This window comes from Lucilia sericata, unplaced genomic scaffold (assembly GCF_015586225.1).
Source record: "Lucilia sericata isolate MDLA Ls3-8-SP2 unplaced genomic scaffold, ASM1558622v1 Contig000317F_arrow, whole genome shotgun sequence".
NCBI lineage: Eukaryota > Metazoa > Arthropoda > Insecta > Diptera > Calliphoridae > Lucilia > Lucilia sericata.
In genome coordinates this window covers 108,358-132,495 of record NW_023994341.1, presented here as the reverse complement: position 1 = coordinate 132,495, position 24,138 = coordinate 108,358, and the positions used below count along the sequence as shown (strand labels likewise).

Genomic DNA, 24,138 nt, shown 5'->3' with positions numbered 1-24,138 from the left:
ATGTGTATATTTTAGTTGTTAAAGGATGTAATGCTTGGGAAAAAATAAAAACTTAACCCTTTAAGGGAGCAGCAAATAAAATTTAAAATTTTGTTTAAAACATGTAACATTTTTTTCCCCAATTTTTCTAAAGGGGTTTAAATATATAAGCATTTCTTTACTATGAACCAAAGGCTGCGGATGTCTTTGTTTAATGAGCCCGAGGTTTAACTGTTTCTTTAGTTGTTGTTGTTGTTTTTGTTTTTGTCTACTTTTCTATGTTGACAAGTTACTTCTTATGCTGTTATGGCTCTGGTTGTATATTTTTTGTTTAAAACAAAAGCCAAGTGTCACATGGTGTCTGGTACCATGTCGTGTGTCTTTTGTCTTGTCTTTCCTATCTCTTTTTTTTTAATAGAACAGTCACCCAAAATAAATCGCAAAAGAAAACTGTGTAAAGTTTTTTGTGTTTTGATTACAACTTGACTAAAGTAAACAATAACTATGTGGTGGTTACAAAATGTTTACAAAACTCATATAAAACGCAAGAAAGACAAAAAAAAAAAAAAAACTACTTCCGTTGAAAAGCTCACAGCAAACAATGAAAAATCCTTATTTTATAAATTTTAAAATAACACACTCACACACACTGTGACACACCAACCTAACCGAGGAGTTAATGAGAGCGACAGACCAAACTTATGAAATTTTAAATTTTAATTATTGATACTAATGGTAGTAAAATTTTACACAAACAAATAGTTTTATAAAAGTTTATAATGCTGAAAATAACTTAAATTCTATTAGAAATATAATTTTTTGAATTAAAAAAAGTACTAAATCTACTACTATTTGAAAATGTTTGTTGAAAAAGCTAATTTTACTTAATTAAAAAATATTTTTAAGGTTTTTCCTAAAATTTTGGACCATTTTTAAAATTTTTAAAATAGTAGTAAATCTACTACTTTTTTTAAATTTCGAAAAAATATCATAAATATGAGATTTCTTTTATTTTAATAATATTTCTAAAGGTTTTGTCTTATTTTAAGCAAATTTCTTATTTTTCTAAAATAGTAGTAAATCTACTACTTTTTTTAGAACTTAAAAATTGGCAATTTTTGCATAGTTTTCTTTAATTAAAACCTTTAGTATTCAAATAAAAGCAAAATTTTATTTATTTTTTTCATTTTAAAATAGTAGTAGATCTACTACTTTTTTCAAATATTAAAAAAATACCAAAGTTTATATAGTTTTGGTTAATTTACATTGATTATAGTTATTTTTAGTAAAAATTTTACATTTTTTTTAATTGTTAAAAATAGTAGTAAATCTACTACTTTTTAAAAAAACTTTAAAATTTGCAAATTTTGCATATTTTTCATTATATAACCCCTTTAGTGTTTAAATAAAACCAAAATGTCATATATTTTATGATTTTAAAATAGTAGTAAATCTACTACTTTTTTAAAATATTAAAAATATGGCAAAATTTTATACTTTTGGTAAATTTATATTGATTGTAGTTATTTTTAGTAAAAATTTTATAATTTTTTTAACTCTTAAAAATAGTAGTATATCTACTACTTTTTTTAAAATCTTGACAATTTCCAAATTTTTCATTATTTAACCCCTTTAGTGTTTAAATAAAACCAAAATGTCATATATTTTATGATTTTAAAATATGAGTAGATCTACTACTTTTTTAAAATATTAAAAATATGGCAAAATTGTATATAGTTTTGGTTAATATATGTTTATTGTAGGTATTTTTAATTTTTATAACTTTTAAAGATAGAAGTAAATCTACTACTTTTTTAAAAAAAACTTAAAAATTTAATTATTTTCCCTATTTTTCATTATTAAACCCCTTTAGTATCTAAATAAAACTAAAATTGTGTATTTTTATGATTTTAAAATAGTAGTAGATCTACTACTTTTTTAAACAAAGAAAAAATCGATGAAATTTTAATAGTTTTGGTTAATTTATATTGATTGTAACTATTTTTAGTAAAAATTTTAGCATTTTTTTAACTTTTAAAAATAGTAGTAAAACTACTACTTTTTTAATAATGTAGAAAATTTTTTAATTTTAAATAATTTTCTTTAATATAGTCTTTAAGACAACTTTTAAGATAAAATTTTTTATATTTTTGACAATTTTGATATAGTAGTAAATCTACTACTTTTTTAAAATATTACAAAAACTACAAATATTTACTTTTTAGTTTGATGTGATTAGACTTTAATAGTTTTTTTTTTTTTTGCCTCCTTCACTCTAGTTTATTATATCTATTCTATAATTCTTCAAAGTAAATCTAAAAATTTGATGGCAATTTTCCAAAAACACTAAAATCAAATACTCTCAAATCAACAAGTATTTAGAGCTCAACAAACCATAAACACTGACAATGATTTTCAAATCAAATAATAATAACCTTTGATTTATTCATATTTTGAACTCAAAATAACATGTGTATGAATATCAAATTTAGCAACATATGTTTTCTGGCATACAAGGGCATGCCAACAACAACAATAAACATTTAGCAAAGGAAAACACTTGTAATGTTATTTATTTGGAGGTAAACCACAATTACTTCTACGCCCTCTATTACCGTAAAAAGGGTTCTATGCGGCAACGCTTTTCATAATTTCAAATTAAAACCTTTAGCGTTTTATAGTCCTATAAATAAATTTATTTAATTTGTCATTAAATTAACTTGTGTTCTTTTAGTTTTTTTTTCTATTTTTTCCCCTAAACTAACATGTAACCATGACTATAAACACAAAATAACATGCAATCTAATGATGACATGCCATCAAAATGCCAAGGGGGGGAGCACTTTTGACACAAACTTAAATTTACTATTAACTTAAGGATAAAGTTTTGCTAACCAAAAACAAAAAAAACTTTAGCAGACGACAACTGTAGAAATTTTTCTAAAAACAAAAATACACGAAAAACTTAGACAACATACAAGAGTTTCCATTTCCGTTTACAATTACCGCTGTTAAATCAAACAAAACTTAAACATACACACAAATAATTTGCATATTTTTGTTTTCAAAAGGGGGTTTTACGAGGGAAGGGGTTGCCTGATAATTAATGTCTAGGAGTTATATAATTTAAACAATCTAAATCAATAGTTTTTTTGGGTAATATAAAGGCGTATGTTTAATATTTATGAGATCATTAATAAAAGCATATAAAAACTGAAGTGGTTTTTTGCGTATGCGAAATAATTAATAGGAGAAATTAAATATTAATCATACGTAAGGATGTTTAAATGACATTTATATGAATTAAGATAACAAATAAAGTTTTTCAGGCCAGACTATACTATAGACTAGACTAGACTATAGACTAGACTATAGACTAGATTATAGACTAGACTATAGACTAGACTATAGACTAGACTATAGACTAGACTATAGACTAGACTATAGACTAGACTATAGACTAGACTATAGACTAGACTATAGACTAGACTATAGACTAGACTATAGACTAGACTATTGACTAGACTATTGACTAGACTATAGACTAGACTATAGACTAGACTATAGACTAGACTATAGACTAGACTATAGACTAGACTATAGACTAGACTATAGACTAGACTATAGACTAGACTATAGACTAGACTATAGACTAGACTATAGACTAGACTATAGACTAGACTATAGACTAGACTATAGACTAGACTATAGACGGACTATAGACTGACTATAGACTAGACTATAGACTAGACTATAGACTAGACTATAGACTAGACTATGAAAACTAGACTATGACTAACTAAGACTAGACTATAGACTAGACTATAGACTAGACTATAGACTAGACTATAGACTAGACTATACTAGACTATAGACTAGACTATAGACTAGACTATAGACCTAGACTATAGACTAGACTATAGACTAGACTATAGACTAGACTATAGACTAGACTATAGACTAGACTATAGACTAGACTATAGACTAGACTATAGACTAGACTATAGACTAGACTATAGACTAGACTATAGACTAGACTATAGACTAGACTATAGACTAGACTATAGACTAGACTATAGACTAGACTATAGACTAGACTATAGACTAGACTATAGACTAGACTATAGACTAGACTATAGACTAGACTATAGACTAGACTATAGACTAGACTATAGACTAGACTATAGACTAGACTATAGACTAGACTATAGACTAGACTATAGACTAGACTATAGACTAGACTATAGACTAGACTATAGACTAGACTATAGACTAGACTATAGACTAGACTATAGACTAGACTATAGACTAGACTATAGACTAGACTATAGACTAGACTATAGACTAGACTATAGGCTAGACTTTAGACTAGACTATAGACTAGACTATAGACTAGACTATAGACTAGACTATAGACTAGACTATAGACTAGACTATAGACTAGACTATAGACTAGACTATAGACGACTATAGACTAGACTATAGACTAGACTAGACTATACTACTATATACTATATACATATACTATACTATAGACTAGAATATACTATAGACTAGAAAATAGACTTGACTATAGACTAAACTGTAGACTAGACTATAGACTAGACTATAGACTAGACTATAGACTAGACTATAGACTAGACTATAGACTAGACTATAGACTAGACTATAGACTAGACTATAGACTAGACTATAGACTAGACTATAGACTAGACTATAGACTAGACTATAGACTAGACTATAGACTAGACTATAGACTAGACTATAGACTAGACTATAGACTAGACTATAGACTAGACTATAGACTAGACTATAGACTAGACTATAGACTAGACCATAGACTAGACTATAGACTAGACTATAGACTAGACTATAGACTAGACTATAGACTAGACTACAGACTAGACAATAGACTAGACTATAGACTAGACTGTAGACTAGACTATAATCTAGACTATAGACTAGACTATAGACTAGACTATAGACTAGACTATAGACTAGACTATAGACTAGACTATAGACTAGACTATAGACTAGACTATAGACTAGACTATAGACTACGCTATACTATAGACTAGAATATAGACTAGACTATACTATAGACTAGGCTATAGACTAGACTATAGACTAGGCTATAGAATAGCCTATAGACTAGACTTTAGACTAGACTATAGACTAGACTATAGACTAGACTATAGACTAGACTATAGACTAGACTATAGACTAGACTAGTCTATAGTCTAGTCTATAGTCTAGTCTATAGACTAGACTATAGACTAGACTATAGACTAGACTATAGACTAGACTATAGACTAGACTATAGACTAGACTATAGACTAGACTATAGACTAGACTATAGACTAGACTATAGACTAGACTATAGACTAGACTATAGACTAGACTAGACTATAGACTAGACTATAGACTAGACTATAGAATAGACTATAGACTAGACTATAGAATAGACTATAGAATAGACTATAGAATAGACTATACTATAGATCAGACTACAGATTAGACTATAGACTAGAAAATAGACTAGATTAGACTATAGACTAAACTATAGACTAGACTATAGACTAGACTATAGACTAGACTATAGACTAGACTATAGACTAGACTATAGACTAGAAAATTGACTAGACTATAGACTAGACTATAGACTAGACTATAGACTAGACTATAGACTAGACTATAGCCTAGACTATAGACTAGACTATTGACTAGACTATAGACTAGACTATAGACCAGACTATAGACTAGACTATAGACTAGACTATAGACTAGACTATAGATTAGACAATAGACTGGTTTATAGACTAGACTGTATATTACACTATAGACTAGACTGTTAACTAGCCTATAGACTAGACTGTAAAATTCAGTTTAGTCTATAAATTTGCCTGAAAATAAAATTTTTTAAATTTTGTAAGTTTTTCTTATTCTGACAAGTCTAATTTATTAAAGTATTCCTTTATACTGTTGATTTATGCAGGTTTTTTTGCATGACTTATGATATGATTGACTGATTTTTTTTCTATCTAAACAAAAACGTGTCAAGTCGTTTGACAACAAATGCCTCATTTAAAATTACTTCATCTCAGCATTTGTTTTGCTCTTTTTTTTGCGCAAAATAAAATGCAACAATTTCTAAACGTTTGCCACCCAAACACAAAAGTGAGCAAATCGCTACAATGAAATAGAAAATAATAATCTCAATGGGAAAACTATATGACACTTTAACATGAATGTCAACATGAGGCATACTTTTAGGCAGGCAAGAGAGACGAGTAGAATTTTAACTATAATGACACCAAGCAGGAGATTTGAAGAGTATTAGAGGTGGAGAAAAATGATAGCAGTGGAATGTATAAAAGATTTTGAACGGTGTGAACCCCCAATATTTTGTCACCCTAGATTTTTTGTTTTTTTTTTTGCATTTTAAAGAGGTTTGTTTACAAAACCTTTATAAAAAAAATGTGTGTATGTATATGTGGGCTTATTAATGAGCCTATAACAAACAAACATAATGATTATGATGAAAATATATGCAAATCGAAACTTTTTTTCTAAGGAAAGTGAATTTGTAAATTTCTTTAAAACTTTAATATAAATTGTAGATTTTCATTAAATACTTTTTATTTTCTTTATGGAAAATGCTTATTTTGCATGTTAAATTGTTTATTTAAGGTGTAAATTGGCATAATTTTTGCTGTTCACAATTTTTGTTTATTTAGTCATTATTCAAACTGTTATTTTTGGAGGGCAAAACAGGGTGATCAAGAGGGAGAAAAAAATCAATAAAAACTGAATTCAAAAACAAACATTTAAAGAAAATGTATGATTTGTTTAAAAACTAAAGCCTATGTTAAGGCAACTACCAATATTTACATGCTTAAAAACTAACTACTAACTACCTAACTACAGGCAGTTTTTATTTGGTAATATATCTACATATTCATAGGCAATCAGTGTACAGGAAATGAAATAGACTAATCAAGAGCATATTAGAATTACCGCCAAATAAACTTAGAAAGATTAATAATACAAAGGAAATTAGAAATTTTTAAACAAATATACTGACTAGACTAGCCAGCCTATAGACTAGTTTATAGTTTAGTCTTTAGTCTAGTCTAAAGTCCAGTGTATAGTCTAGTCTACAGTTTAGTCTATAGTCTAGTGTATAGTTTAGTCTAGTCTATAGTCTAGTCTATAGTCTAGTCCATAGTCTAGTCTAAAGTCTAGTCTAAAGTCTAGTCTATAGTCTAGTCTAGTCTAGTCTATAGTCTAGTCTAAAGTCTAGTCTATAGTCTAGTCTATAGTCTAGTCTATAGTCTAGTCTATAGTCTAGTCTATAGTCTAGTCTATATTCTAGTCTATAGTCTAGTCTATAGTCTAGTCTATAGTCTAGTCTATAGTCTAGTCTATAGTCTAGTCTATAGTCTAGTCTATAGTCTAGTCTATAGTCTAGTCTATAGTTTAGTCTATAGTCTAGTCTATAGTCTAGTCTATAGTCTAGTCTATAGTCTAGTCTATAGTCTAGTCTATAGTCTAGTCTATAGTCTAGTCTATAGTCTAGTCTATAGTCTAGTCTATAGTCTAGTCTATAGTCTAGTCTATAGTCTAGTCTATAGTCTAGTCTATAGTCTAGTCTATAGTCTAGTCTATAGTCTAGTCTAGTCTAGTCTAGTCTAGTCTATAGTCTAGTCTATAGTCTAGTCTATAGTCTAGTCTATAGTCTAGTCTATAGTCTAGTCTAGTCTAGTCTAGTCTAGTCTAGTCTAGTCTATAGTCTAGTCTATAGTCTAGTCTATAGTCTAGTCTATAGTCTAGTCTATAGTCTAGTCTATAGTCTAGTCTAGTCTAGTCTAGTCTATAGTCCAGTTTAAATCTAATCTATATCCTCGTCTACAGTTTGTTATTTAGTCTTATTTTCCCCCTTCTGCTGAAACTTTCTATTACTTCTTTAGCCCCCTGTTATGTGTTGATATAAACTGCATTTGAAAATTGTTTTCCATCTAGCGATAAATTGAATTTATTACTACTACACTACTTTGTCCACAAGCAGACACACACAGCAAAACACAACTCCACGCAAACAATAAAACTTTTTTCCCAAACAACCCTCTACAAAAACAAACAGCCATCTAATAACAACACTTTTACACACACACACACTACCCATTTAAATACAACCGAAAAAAAGAGAGCAAAAATGTTGGCACAACAACTAACTGACCTTTTTATTATGAACTCCTGTTCGAAAGTCCTTCAAGAGAGATGACACTTCCGGTTTGAGAGATTTATGGCAAATAAATTAATACACAAGTACTCATGCTAGTAGTAAAAGTAGTAAATGACACTTCCGTTGTTCTTGTGTTTTTTATTGTCGGCATTTGAAGAAAGTTTGTTTTTGTAGGTTTGTTGTGTGTGTGTGTGAAGTCAATATAAGAGGCTGTGTTAAAGGCAAATACTGCGATTACTAAGAAAATTTGTAAGACATTTTGCCATAATTTGACACACTTGAAATGGGAACTTGTAATGGGAGTTCAGCTTTTGCAAATAGTATTTGAAAATGAGGTTAAACAGGATATTGTTTAACAGTTATTGACAAACAATAAATGGCGGTAGATTGCAGGCATACGAATTAATAGTTAAATAGTAAATTAGAAAAACATAATAGAATTGAGTTTTAGAAAGGTGGAGTAGACATGTGTTTGAAAACCATTTCCCCTTTGTGTCTAATGCCTGTTATTCACACAATGTGTTAATTTTATTTTTATATTTCTAAAAATCATATTCATGTTTTGCAACAAATTTAATTATTATGCTTTGGCGGGGTCGAACATGTTTTTGTATTAAAGGATGCGCAGGTTTTAGTTAAACAGTCACGTGAAGTATTTTTTTGTTTTAATACAAATATAATAAACAGTAAGGGTAGTCACAGTATTCTAAAATGCTGCAATTATAGTCTGAAGTCTAGTCTATAGTGTGATCTATAGTTCATATCCTAATCTAAAGTCTAGTCTATAGTCTGATCTATAGCCTAGTCTATAGTCTGATCTGTAGTCTATTCTATAGTCTAGTGTTTAGTATTGTCTATAGTACAATCTATAGTCAAGTATATAGTTTAGTTTATTGTCTTTTTTATAATGTAGTCTAAAGTTTACTCTATAGTGTAATATATAGCCTAGTCTATAGTCTAACCTAGAGCCTTGTCTATGGTCTAATATATAGTCTAGGCTATAGTCTAGTCTGTAGACTAGTCTATAGTCAATAGTCTAGTTTAGTTCATAGTCTATTATATAGTGAAGTCTATAGTTTACTCTATGGTGTAGTCTATAGCCTAGTCTATAGTCTAGTCTGTAGGCTAGTCTATAGACTACTCTATAGTCTAGTCTATAGTCTATTCTATTGTCCAGTTTATAGTCTAGTCTATAGTCTAGTCTATAGTCTAGTCTATAGTCTAGTCTATAGTCTAGTCTATAGTCTAGTCTATAGTCTAGTCTATAGTCTAGTCTATAGTCTAGCCTATAGTCTAGTCTATAGTCTAGTCTATAGTATAGTCTATAGTCTAGTCTATAGTATAGCCTATAGTCTAGTCTATGGTCTAGTCTACAGTCTAGTCTATAGTCTAGTCTAGTCTACAGTCTAGCCTATAGTGAAGTCTATAGTCTAGCCTATAGTCAAGTCTATAGTCTAGCCTATAGTCAAGTCTATAGTCTAGTCTATAGTCTAGTCTATAGTCTAGTCTATAATCTAGTCTATAGTCTAGTCTACAGTCTAGTCTATAGTCTAGTCTATAGTCTAGTCTATAGTCTAGTCTATAGTCTAGTCTATAGTCTAGTCTATAGTATAGTCTATAGTCTAATATATAGTCTAGTCTATAGTCTAGTCTATAGTCTAGTCTATAGTATAGTCTATAGTCTAGTCTATAGTATAGCCTATAGTCTAGTCTATGGTCTAGTCTACAGTCTAGTCTATAGTCTAGTCTACAGTCTAGCCTATAGTGAAGTCTATAGTCTAGCCTATAGTCAAGTCTATAGTCTAGCCTATAGTCAAGTCTATAGTCTAGTCTATAGTCTAGTCTATAGTCTAGTCTATAATCTAGTCTATAGTCTAGTCTACAGTCTAGTCTATAGTCTAGTCTATAGTCTAGTCTATAGTCTAGTCTATAGTCTAGTCTATAGTCTAGTCTATAGTATAGTCTATAGTCTAGTATATAGTCTAGTCTATAGTCTAGTCTATAGTCTAGTCTATAGTCTAGTCTATAGTCTAGTCTAGTCTATAGTCTAGTCTATAGTCTAGTCTATAGTCTAGTCTATAGTCTAGTCTATAGTCTAGTCTATAGTCTAGTCTATAGTCTAGTCTATAGTCTAGTCTATAGTCTAGTCTATAGTCTAGACTATAGGCTAGTCTATATTCTAGTCTATAGTCTAGTCTATAGTCTAGTCTGTAGTCTAGTCTATAGTCTAGTCTGTAGTCTAGTCTATAGTCTAATCTATAGTCTAGTCTATAGTCTAGTCTCCAGTCTAGTCTTTAATCTATTCTATAATCTAATCTTTCGTCTAATATGTTTGATTTTTTGTGTCTATAATCTATCTTATTTGCTTTTCCTTAACTAACATGCAATTTCCCAGTAACTTTATTGATGGGAGCAAAAGCAATGACACGCAAATTGTCAGCCATTACAAAAAAAGCTAGAGATATTAAAGTTTATGTTTTTTTTAAATAAAAGCTTTAGCAAATTGACAGTTTTACATTAATGCAAATGATAAGTAAAATCATACAAGGCAATTTTTTCTTAAATAATAAGACAATTGTTTAGTGTTTTGTATTAATTGTTTAAGAAATACCTTAAACTATTATAATTAAAACAGAATTCTAGTAAAATTTCCTTAGAAATTGTAAAATTTTTTATTTAAAAATTTTCTCATATGAAGGCGTATGATTAATATTAATTAGGAGGTTGTTTTAAAAAATCCCTCATAACTTTGGATATTTTTTAGAGAGTTGAAAATTTGTAATGGGGATTGAAAGTAAACAGCATAGGCTTTAATACAGATGGCTATAAGCTACTAAAAGTTTTATCGTTGATTTTATAAAATTTTCTAAAGAAATATTTTTTATAATTTTGTAGCAATTTTTAATTGTTTTTTAGATTTTTTCTCGATGTTTCTTTCAATGACCTTAATTTATTGCTGCGTAATAAGATTTTATTTACAATTTTTAATTATTTTTATAAGTTGTCATTATTACTTTCTTCTTACGGTAATAATCATTTTTCGAAATTTATCTTTTGTAACATTTGAATTAAAATCGAACTTTGCGTGCTGGTAATTATTCACTACATTACCATTTGACATTTATATAATAGATATAGTAAAACAAGATAAACAAAAGGTTAAATTAATAACAGATACTTACAGGAAGTTTTACGCCAATAATTAAACGAAATGAAGGCTGAATATCAAGGGTTAAAATAGACTCAAATAGGAGCAATTCCAGCTAAAAAAGAAAATAACAAAAAAATATTTTTTTAAAGAAATTTTAAAAGCTAAATTTTGTTTAAATCTAAGAAAATATATATAAAATTTTATTCAAATCTAAAGCTTAATGTTTGCATAACTAGATTTCTCCGCTTAAAGTTTGAATTTTTCTATAAATTTGTGAAAATTTAATTAATTATTATTTTCATATAACAGGGCGTATGATTGATATTAATTAGTGGGTTGTTTTGGAAAATCCTTCATAACTTTTATATTTCATAAGAGATTTGCAAAAATTCAAAAGGTATTCAAAAGTAATCCTTACAGGCCTTCGAATAGTAAAAAAATTTTTTTAAAGAACAGCTTTAAAATATTGAAAAATTTTATTTTCAAACACAATATTTTCAAAATTTTATATTTCTCAATAATTTTTTATTTTAATTTAATGTTAAATATTACACATTTCCTTGAAATATTAAAAAATGATAAAAAAATTCTTTTCATAATCTTTAGTGCTTCACAGAGCTTTCATGTTTCAGTTATTTTTTGTTGCTAACTTTTATTTACTTTGCAACACTTTATGCCATTAATCAATTTCTTAATATTTTTACATTAACGTAATCTGATTATGGTTAAGGAAATGTAAATTATTGAACAAATAATGTTCTTAGAGTAAAGGAAAAGTGTACAAAAGCTTAAGCAAGTTAATAAGGGTTTAAAAATAACCATAAAAATGATTTTAGTTTTAAGACTAGACTATAGACTAGACTATAGACTAGACTAAAGGCTAGACTATAGACTAAACTATAGACTAGACCATAGACTAGACTACAGACTAGACAATAGACTAGACTATAGACTAGATTATAGACTAGATTATAGACTAGACTATAGACAAGACTATAGACTAGACTAAAGACTAGACCATAGACTAGACTACAGACTAGACAATAGACTAGACTATAGACTAGATTATAGACTAGATTATAGACTAGACTATAGACAAGACTATAGACTAGACTAAAGACTAGACTATAGACTAGACTAAAGACTAGACTATAGACTAGACTATAGACTAGACTAGACTAGACTATAGACTGGACTATAGACTAGACTATAGACTAGACTATAGACTAGACTATAGACTAGACTATAGACTAGACTATAGACTAGACTATAGACTAGACTATAGACTAGACTATAGACTAGACTATAGACTAGACTATAGACTAGACTATAGACTAGACTATAGACTAGACTATAGACTAGACTATAGACTAGACTATAGACTAGACTATAGACTAGACTATAGACTAGACTATAGACTAGACTATAGACTAGACTATAGACTAGACTATAGACTAGACTATAGACTAGACTATAGACTAGACTATAGACTAGACTATAGACTAGACTATAGACTAGACTATAGACTAGACTATAGACTAGACTATAGACTAGACTATAGACTAGACTATAGACTAGACTATAGACTAGACTATAGACTAGACTATAGACTAGACTATAGACTAGACTATAGACTAGACTATAGACTAGACTATAGACTAGACTATAGACTAGACTATAGACTAGACTATAGACTAGACTATAGACTAGACTATAGACTAGACTATAGACTAGACTATAGACTAGACTATAGACTAGACTATAGACTAGACTATAGACTAGACTATAGACTAGACTATAGACTAGACTATAGACTAGACTATAGACTAGACTATAGACTAGACTATAGACTAGACTATAGACTAGACTATAGACTAGACTATAGACTAGACTATAGACTAGACTATAGACTAGACTATAGACTAGACTATAGACTAGACTATAGACCTAGACTATAGACTAGACTATAGACTAGACTATAGACTAGACTATAGACTAGACTATAGACTAGACTATAGACTAGACTATAGACTAGACTATAGACTAGACTATAGACTAGACTATAGACTATAGACTAGACTATAGACTAGACTATAGACTAGACTATAGACTAGACTATAGACTAGACTATAGACTAGACTATAGACTAGACTATAGACTAGACTATAGACTAGACTATAGACTAGACTATAGACTAGACTATAGACTAGACTATAGACTAGACTATAGACTAGACTATAGACTAGACTATAGACTAGACTATAGACTAGACTATAGACTAGACTATAGGCTAGAAAAATCTTTTAATATTTATTTCAAAGTATCAAAATTTCATAATTAAACATTTTTGGATACGCAGGCGTATGATTGATATTTAATAGGCAGTAGTTCGGGAAAATCCTTTACAACTTTGTGTTTTTAAAGGATTGAAAAACTTTAAATGCCGAATGAAAGCAAACATAAGGGGCTATCATATAATTATACAAAACTTGTTCAGGGTATTAACCATGATTTTATATGATTTTTTAAATATGAAAGTTTTTTCCTCAAAAAATTTTAAAACTTTTTATTTTGTATATAATTTTAATTGATTCATTATGTTATAGAAAATTCTATATATATAAATTTGAATAAATTGGCTAGTGTATGTTGAGTATTGTCTAGTTTTGTTTGTCATTTACAAATTTCGTTTTATTTTTATTTAACTGTTAATTTTTTTCTAATATTCTTTTCAGCTAACAAAAAAATTTACTTGTTTCTTTTACTGTTAACCCAGTTAGTTATGAGAAATTCCAAAATGTCGCCAATTTTTCGAGCTTTTTTCCTACTTAGCTATTAGTTTCCAAAAGCAATTGTTTTTGTGTTTAATTTAAAGGAAAATGTAATGCACTTAGTCCCCCCCTCAAACTTTAGCTTTTATTAAACAGCTTCTTTTACTTTACCAAGTTCTAAAGTGTATGAGTGTTTGCTCATCATCATCCCCCCCCTTTAAATGAAACGAAAAATTTTCCTCAGCAAATTTCCCAGCCTCTCTGTCTGGTACTTAAACAAACAATTAGCCTAAATTATTGTTGTTTCGTTGGTGGAGTGTTTTTTTTTTTTTTGCTGCCACTGCTGCTGTGAATCGAAATCAACAGGCATAATGTTAGACAGGCAAGGAAATCCACGCATAGCAGGTGTTTAAAATTTCTGAAATCCGGTTAACAAATACCGATACATAAGCACATGACTAATACACAAATACTTACACATATATCAATATAACAGCCAAACATGTGTATTTGTTACTAGATATGTGTGTGCGTAAGGATTATCATATGATTAGTGAGGGATGTTATAACATCTACCCACACATTCTGTGAGATATTTACATTTCATGACCTTAAAAATTGTATGTGTTTAGGCAAATTATTAAGCCTACTTAACGGGGTGATATTATGACGCAAAAGCAATCGTTATAAAAGCTAAAATGTAAAGCATACTTTCAGGGGTTTAAAGTATGCTTTACATTTGAAATTTTATTAAATTTTTTTTTTTCAAAATTTTTGTTTTTTAAAAAATTTTAATAAAATTGCAAAATTTTTAAAAATTTTTCTTTGATTTTATAAAAAAAACTTTTCAATTTAACGTTTGCATTAATTATTCTTAACAATTTCCTATTAAAAACGGTAAATTTTCATTAATAAACTTTTTTGTGCTACACCACGTATGATTGATATTAATTACTAGGTTGTTAAGGAAAATTGTTGATAACTTTAACAATTTTCAAGGGATTTGGAAAATTTTAAAAGCTAATAAAAGTCCACAAATAAAGCTTAATTTTATGGAAGAAACTTTTTTAAAATTTAAATTTTGCTTTAACAATTTTTTAGATTTTTCCAAAAAAAATTTTTGCCAACAAATTTTTTCTTCAAATTTTTCTTAAAAATTGGAGGAAATAAAAACATTTTAAACAGTTTTCAAAAGCTTTACATTAAGCTCAAGATTAAGACAAAAAATTTTCAAAAAATTGTTTTAAAACAATTCAATTGTTTGTTTCTCTTTAACATGATTTCTTCTATAATATTTTCTTTTTATTACTCTGTTTTTTAGCTTTAGAGCCTCATTTGCATTATGCCCGAAAACATGCAAATTTAATGATTTCTTAGGAAAAGCAAAAAAACTTACTTCTTTTTAACTGTCATTTATAAGGCGTTTAAGCCACAAACTTTAAGTAAACTATAAAAAAACTAAAACCTTATAAATGTCTCAATGATATCTGCAATGCGCTTTAAAAAAAAACTGCATAACTTATCAAGAACTTCAACTAAACGAATTGAACATTTAAATTTTTATATAGAAAATAAAGTTCATAAATAATTTTTCTTTTATTTACCGTTTTTAATGTCCTTTTGTTTTGGGCAAAGTGAAGTTAAAAGTTGTGCCTTTTGGCAACCAAATAACTTTTTAGTTTAATAATTAGTTAATATAATTGAGACAAACTAAAAGTATGCCTTAGTTTTATCAATAAACAATCGTTTTTTTTTTTTTTTTTTTTGTCTTTTTCTCTTCAACTTCAACGTAAAGTTTTAATTGATAGTCAGGTTTTTTGTTAAAGGAAAAAGCAACAAAGCCTAAAAGTAGACTTTAAATTTTGTGGGTTAAAAATTCCAGAAAAATACTTTACATTTAACTTAACCCTAAACAAATAGTTTTAATTTGTTAAAACCTTTTAGTTAAATAAAATAAAAATTTTAAAATTTTCTTAACGAAGGCGTATGAGTGTTATTAATTAGGTACTTTTTAAGGAAAAAGCTTAATAACTTTTTTTCTTTTAAAGCTTTTTTAAAACTATAAGCTGTTTATGAAAGCCAGCATTTCACACTTTAAGTAAAATAATAAAAAATTTTGATACTCAACAATATCTTTAACAAAAATTTATTTTGAAAATGATTTTTCAAAAATAAAATTTTTTGAGATTTTCAGAAATTTTTTTTTAATTTTTCCAAATATGTTTATGTTCTTTTTCATTATTAAACTATAACTTAAATCTCCTTAGCTTTTGTTATTTTCTTATATATTTTCCTATATTTTTCTTTAATTTTTTATTTATTTTTAATATATCCTTTTCAGCCCTTTATGGTTTAGCTTATTTTAGCTCTTTGTTGCTATTAAGCATATACATTTTTTTGGCTTTAGAAATCCTTAAAAACAACAATATAATCCTTTAGCCAAACTTGAGCCAAGTGTTATTGTTTGTTCATGTTCATGTTAACTGCCAAATTATGAGTTTTTTCAACCCTCAAAACTTGTTGATTTGTCTTAACATTGTTCAAGAAAAGGAATGTTGTGTAAACAAAAGATCAAAAGAATATTTGTTGTTCTTTTTTCTGTCGAAAGAAGAAAAAAACAAAACAATTCAAGAGTTTTAAGGCCAAGTGTGAACAATTAATAAGCAACAGGATGTTACTGGAAACCAGGAGGTTTGAATTTCATACAAAAAAAAAAATAAACAAAGTTTGTTTAAAAAATTGTTAATTATTTTAAGATTTAAGAAAAAGTTTGTTTCTGGTAATTAGAGAATGTCCTTAAATTCCTTTTAAATTAAACCAACAAAAACACTAATTGCAGTCAAATGAAGTTCATTTATCACACTTGAAATTAAACTTGTTATTATGACAAGTAATTAAAAGCTTAGTAGCAGCTTTTTATTAATAATAAGCCAAAAAATAATGCTTCATATTTATACAACAACATCAACTTTAACAATATTGTTAGTCAAATTAAAAAAAACACCGAATTTTTAAAAATTTTTGTTTGAGGGCGTATGATTGATATTAATTAGGGGGTTGCAAAAGAAAATCCTTTATAACTTCTTTAGTTTTTGAAGAAATTTAAAAGTTTAAACGGATTTTAACCGCTAACACTTCAGGATTATAAAAAAATATTTTAAATAAATTTTAGAAAATTTTTTGTTGAAGAAACTTTTTTATTAAAAAAGAAAAGAAAATTTTGCAAAAGGAAATTTTTTGTTTTTTTTAAGTTTTTCAAAACTTTGTTGATTTTTAAAAAATTTCAAAATTTTAAATGGATTTTGAAAGCTAACACCTCAAGCTTTTTAGAAATGATTTTAAACAAATTTTAAAAAAAAAATTTCGTTAAACAAAATTGTTTGTTAAAAAAAAAATTTGCCCAACAATTTTTTTTTGATTTTTCTAAATTTTTTCAAAATTTCGTTATTTTCTAAAGGATTTTAAAATTTTAAGAAGATTTAAAAAGCTACTATCTCAATATTTTCAAAAATTATTTTTAGTGAATTTAAAAAAATTTTCGCTGAACAAAATTTTTTGTTAAAAAAAATATTTTTTTTTTTTTTGCAAAAGAACATTTTTTGATTTTTCTAAATTTATTCAAAATTTAGTTATTTTCTAAAGGATTTTAAAATTTTAAAAAGTTTTCAAAAGCAACTACCTCAAGCTTTTCAAAAATTATTTTTAATAAATTTTAAAAATTTTTTCGTTGAACAAAATTTTTTGTAAAAACAAATATTTTATTTTTCAAAAGAAAATTTTTTGATTTTTTTTAATTTTTTTTCAAAATATTGTTGTTTTTTAAAGAATTTTAAAAATTTAAATGGATTTTGAAAGTCAATACCTTAGGGGTTTCAAAAATTATTTTTAATAAATTTTAGAAATTTTTTCGTTCAACAAAATTTTTTGTAAAAAAAATATTATTTTTTTTTTTTGCAAAGAAAATTTTTAGATTTTTTTTAAATTTCTTCAAAACTTTGTTGTTTTTTTAAGAATTTTAAAATTTTAAAAGGATTTCGAAAGCTTATGCCTAATAGCTATCAAATATTATTTTTAATAAATTTTAGAAATTTTTTCTAGAAAATAAATTTTTTGTTAAAAAAAATGTTAGCCAAAGAAATTTTTTTTTATTTTTTCTTTAATTTCTCACAATTTTATTGATTTTTAAAATATTACAAATTTTTAAATAGATTTTGAAAGCTAACACCTCAAACTTTACAAAACTGATTTTAAAAAATTTGTTTAAATTTTTCCATTTAACAAAATTTTTGTTTTAAAAAAGTAAAATTTTTTCTATAACTAAAATTTTTCCATTTTTTGGAAATTTATTTGTTGTTGTTACTGTTTTCTGAAAATTTTTGAAATTTTATAAAGATTTTAATAACTAATGCCCTAAGCTGTTAAAATTTTATTTTTAAAAAATTTTAAATAAAAATTTATTTCTCCAAATTTGTTTCTGTTAAATTTTTCTAATTTTTCAATAATTTTTTTCTTATTTTTGCTTGTAATTTTTGCAGAATGCAATCCTAATGAATATAAATGCAACTCTGGTGATTGTATTGATGGCAGCAAACGTTGCAACCGTATCATGGACTGTCCCGATGGCGATGATGAAGATGAAAGATGTCGTAAGTTTGATGAAATTTTAATTTTTATTTTACTAATTTTTAGTTATTTAAAAAAGGAAACTGTTTAAGCAGTTTCCTTTTGGTAGTTTATTTATCTAAAAAAAACGCTTAAATTGTAGTTAACAATTTAATTAAGTATTTTATTTAAAAAATAACTTAAATAGTTTAGTTTTATTTAAAAAAAAACAATCCATTAAGAAAACTAATTTTAATTAAAAAATTTTTTAATAATTTTTTTCTAACTTTGCTTACCTAAAACTAATGGCTAAACGTTAATAATTCAAACGAAAAAAAAACTAACTGTTTGACATTTAACCCTCCAACAAAACTGCATGTCTGAAAACTAAACTAATGTTTTAACTAACTACTAACCTCAAACTCGAACTTTAACCCAATAAAACAAAAGCGGCCGAATGTAGTGATATAGAATATCAATGTAGAGATGGTATCAATTGTATTAGTGAATCAAAAATCTGTGATGGTAAAACAGATTGTCTGGATGGTGATGATGAAGAACATTGTGATAGCAGTAAGTATATGCCTAAGAAAACATTAACCATCATTGTATATAAAAATTGTACAAAAATTCATTTAATTTTAAATCTAAATGTGTATTTTCTTTGTTTTTCTATTCCCTTTTCTATTCTCTTTACTTTTTGTATAAAATTTCTTCTTGTTTGTCACCTACAAAGTTGTGCCCAAATTAAGATTTTTTTGCCCTAAAGGCAAATTTACTTGTCGCGATTTTACTTGCATTTCTATAGTCCATCGTTGTGATGGTCATGCCGATTGTCCGCATGATCGTTCGGATGAGGAAGGATGTCGTATGTTTGTGCATTTTTCTTAGTATTCAATTTATATTTTTTAAAAATTATCTTTAAAAATTCATATAGCCTGCTTACATGATAAATGGCAGTGTGATGATGGTACTTGTATTTCGAAAAATTTTCGTTGTAATGGCAATATAGATTGTCCCGAAGATATATCAGATGAAAGACATTGTGATGGTGAGCTATATAGTAAAAAAAAGTTTTATAATTTTCTAATGATAAACAAGAAATTAAGAATTTTTAAAAATTTTCCACCAGTACGTATGATTAATATTAATTAGGAGTTTTAGTTAGAAAATTGTTAATAACTTTTTGATTCCTAAACATAATTAAAAAATTTAAAAGGTTTTCGATAAACAACACTTTAGGGGTTTTATGGTGTTACATAAACTCTATAAAATTTTCTTTAAAATAAGAAAATTTTTAAAAAATTTCTTAAAAAATTTTTGGAAAATTTTTCATTTTCATAAAATTTTACTTTTAATACAAAAATTTGCTTGATATTTCTCTAAAATCGAAAACTTAAAAAAGTTTCTCGAGTTTTTTCTTGATTTGTTAAAAAAAATCGTTAATTTTTCTAAAAATTTAATAATTTTTTTACGTTTTAAAAAACAATCTTCTTACAATACACCAAACATTTACTTTTTTATCAAATTTCTTTCTCATGTTAATTTTCTTTATTTTATTATTATTTTTTAAGTTGCTATTCCTCACTCAATTTCCCTTGTTTAAAAATTCCTATTATTTAATTTATTTCATTTATAGTTTTTGCTAATAATAGCGCTATTTCTGTCTTCGTTCATTATTACAAAATATTTATTATGCCAACAATGTTTTACCAGTTGTTACACCCGTTTTTGACAGCTACTATTAGTTTTGTTAAGTATTAAACTAAACATAAGGAATTTATAGTAAAAAGTAGAGAAAAACGTGGAATTTATTTCAAACTTAATGAGTTAAACATTCATTCATAAATGAGTAGTGATTGAAAAAGAAACAAAAACGTGAGAAAAATTTTAAAGATAAGTTAAATATAGATAAAAATTTATAAAAAACATTGCACAATGGGGTGTACTATAGTCCAAATTATAGTCAAGATTATAAACTTATCTATAGTCCAGACTATAGACTATTCTATAGTCCAGATTACAGACTACTCTACAGTCCAGACTATAGATTATTCTATAGTCCAGACTATAGACTATTCTATAGTCCAGACTATAGACTATTCTATAGTCCAGACTACAGTCTATTCTATAGTCCAGACCATAGACTTTTTTATAGTCCAGACTATAGAATATTCTATTGTCCCGACTATAGACTACTCATTAGTAAAAACTATGAACTATTCTATAGTCCAAACTATAGACTGTTCTATAGTCCAGACTATAGACTATTCTATAGTCCAGACAATAGACTATTCTATAGTTCAAACTATAGACTATTCTATAGTCCAGACTATAGACTATTCTATAGTACAGTCAATAGACTATTCTATAGTCCAGACAATGGACTATTCTATAGTCCAGACTAGTGACTATTCTATAGTCCAGACTATAGACTATTCTATAGTCAAGACTATAGATTATTCTACAGTCCAGACTATAGACTATAGAGACTATTCTACAGTCCAGACTATAGACTATTCTATAGTTTAGACTATAGACTATTCTATAGTTTAAACTATAGACTATTCTATAGTTTAGACTATAGACTATTCTATAGTTTAGACTATAGACTATTCTAAAGTCCAAACAATAGACTATTCTATAGTCCAGACTAGAGATTATTCTATAGTCCAGACTATAGACTATTCTATAGTCAAGACTATAGATTATTCTATAGTCCAAACTATAGACTATTCTATAGTCCAGACTATAGACTATTCTACAGTTCAGACTATAGACTATTCTATAGTTTAGACTATAGACTATTCCATAGTTTAGACTATAGACTATTCTAAAGTCCAAACTATAGACTATTCTATAATCAAGACTATAGATTATTCTATAGTCTAGTCTATAAACTATTCTATAGTCCAGACTATGGACTATTCTATAGTCCAGACTATAGACTAATCTATAGTCCAAACTATAGACTATTCTACAGTCCAGATTATAGACTATTCTACAGTCCAGATTATAGACTATTCTATAGTCCAGACTATGGACTATTCTATAGTCCAGACTATAGACTATAGACTAATCTATAGTCCAGACTATAGACTATTCTACAGTCCAGATTATAGACTATTCTATAGTTTAGAATATAGACTATTCTAAAGTCCAAACTATAGACTATTCTATAGTCCCGACTATAGACTATTCTATAGTCCAGACTATAGACTATTCTATAGTCCAGACTATAGACTATTCTATAGTCCAGACTATAGACTTTCTATAGTCCAGACTATAGACTATTCTATAGTCCAGACTATAGACTATTATATAGTCCAGACTATAGACTATTCTATAGTCCAGACTATAGACTATTGTATAGTCCAGACTATAGACTATTCTATAGTCCCGTCTATAGACTATTCTATAGTCCAGACTATAGACTATTCTATATACAGACTATAGACTATTCTATAGTCCAGACTATAGTTCACTATATAGTCCAGACTCTAAACTATTCTATAGTTAAAACTATAAATGTTCTTATCCCTTTGAAATCAATTATTGTCTTCGTTATTTTGATCTTATTTTAATTTCAACACGTTCCATTACAAATTATCTTAACAATGTCATCATTTGTCATTTATAAATATTAATTAATTTTTTTTTTTATGAATTAAACATTTCTTTGTTTAGAAATTTATGTTAATTTTATGCAAATTTCGTCATGTTCATGCCCTGCATTAGACAGATAACAGCGGCTAAATATAAAAATTACTTAATTTCTTAATAATTAAAATTCTAAAAGAATTTTCAAGTTTGAGAAATCTTTGTTGTTAAATGATTAATACAAAGAAAATTAAAATAGTTGTTGCTATAAATATAACAACTGTTTCATGCCAAAACGTTCCCTGTATAATTTGTTGTATAAAAACAATCAGTTTTTTCTTAAATTTTGTCCTTTAGTTTTTGTTTTAAATTTTAACTTTTTTTTAATTTTGTTAAAAAAGTGTTCCATTCCAGTTTGTTTCTTTAAGGAAAATACACATTTTGTTTATAACCCACTTATATTTACCTTATTTGTATTAATATTTAAGTTATTTCATTGTTATGTTTTGGAAATTTAAGAAAATTTATGTTTCATTCCATATTGTTTCAACAGATATTTTACATTAAAACATATAAATAATTTTATTTGTTAATTTAAAATTGTTTTTTGTTATAAATCTGTTATAAATCCGGTATTTTTTCTTACATTTCATAAATTGAGGGTTCCATTCCAAAACGTTTCTTTGTGAAAAATTTTAAATTCCTTACGAAAATCATATATTTGCTCAAGTTTTATGCCATTTTCATTTAAAAATCTAGTTTTCTATAATTTTCTTAAGTTTCCTTTTTATATGTTTCATTCCATTTCGTTCCTTTAATCCAAATATTATTGGTTACTCATTATTGCCTTAAGTTTTTTTCTAAAGTAAGTGTTTATGTTATGTTTTAATTGAAAATATTATATTGTACCATTCCATTTCATTCCTGGGTTTGTATTTTTAACAACTTTTTTGTATATTTTAGTAGTTTTTGTAAATATTTTTCTTTATTTATTTTTAAACTATCAAAATTTTTTATCTCTTTTCACCCTTTTTTGCATGCTCTTTTATTGTTGTTAAATTAACCCCTTTTGATACCTTTAACCCTTGTTAAACTGGCCATTATTTGAAATTTGTCACGCCCTTTACAAAAAAAAAAGGCGGTGATGATGATAGTGGCGATTATTGTAAATATTATGAATACCGTTGTAATAATGGTCAATGTATACCTATGCGTGAGGTCTGTGACAATATCTATGATTGTGATGATTATTCTGATGAAACAGATTGTGGTAAGTTTTTTTTTTGCAGTTTCTCTGAGTGTTTTAAGTGGTGGTGGCTAATCTATTAACTATAAAAAAACGTCCCTGTTTCCGTTAAAAAACTTTGACTCGCTGTCGCTCTCTCTCACTTTAGCTAAAAGCTTTATTCTATAGTTTTTAGGCTTTCAATGCTTTTTCCTGCCCTTAGCTCCCGTTTTCTGTGTTTATTTCCTAGTTAGAGAAACTTTTTAGAAAAGTTTCTAAAATTTTGGATTTGATTAATATTCAACAACAATTTTTCTTTTTATTTCCTTTTCCTTTAAACCTTTTTTTGAATTGAAAAACAAAACATAATTGTGTGGTTATGGTTACAACTAAAAAAACCTAAAAAAAAAACTCTAACAAAATTAACTACACTGTAAAAAATTTTGTACAAAATTCTTCAACAAATTGGCTGATGACTGAATGATTTATCTCACTACTATAAAAACCCACAACAACAACAAAAAATCGGCTGCTACAACAAAATTTGCATGTTATTTCCCCTCCT

At 27.0% G+C, this 24,138-nt stretch overlaps 1 protein-coding gene across 14 annotated transcripts in view; it reads left to right on the top strand.

The window, feature by feature from the left end:
- The window catches only part of LOC119603612 (basement membrane-specific heparan sulfate proteoglycan core protein-like), a 223,110-nt gene that overhangs the window by 146,947 nt on the left and 52,025 nt on the right, over positions 1-24,138 (top strand). For 9 of the 14 annotated variants that reach the window (XM_037955702.1, XM_037955698.1, XM_037955697.1 and 6 more), the window contains 3 exons: positions 18,682-18,792; positions 19,199-19,321; positions 23,487-23,618. In XM_037955702.1, the coding sequence (XP_037811630.1) occupies positions 18,682-18,792; positions 19,199-19,321; positions 23,487-23,618 (366 nt within the window). The remainder of the gene's footprint in view (positions 1-18,681; positions 18,793-19,198; positions 19,322-23,486; positions 23,619-24,138) is intronic. The other 5 variants (XM_037955708.1, XM_037955707.1, XM_037955704.1 and 2 more) reach the window with 1 other exon arrangement.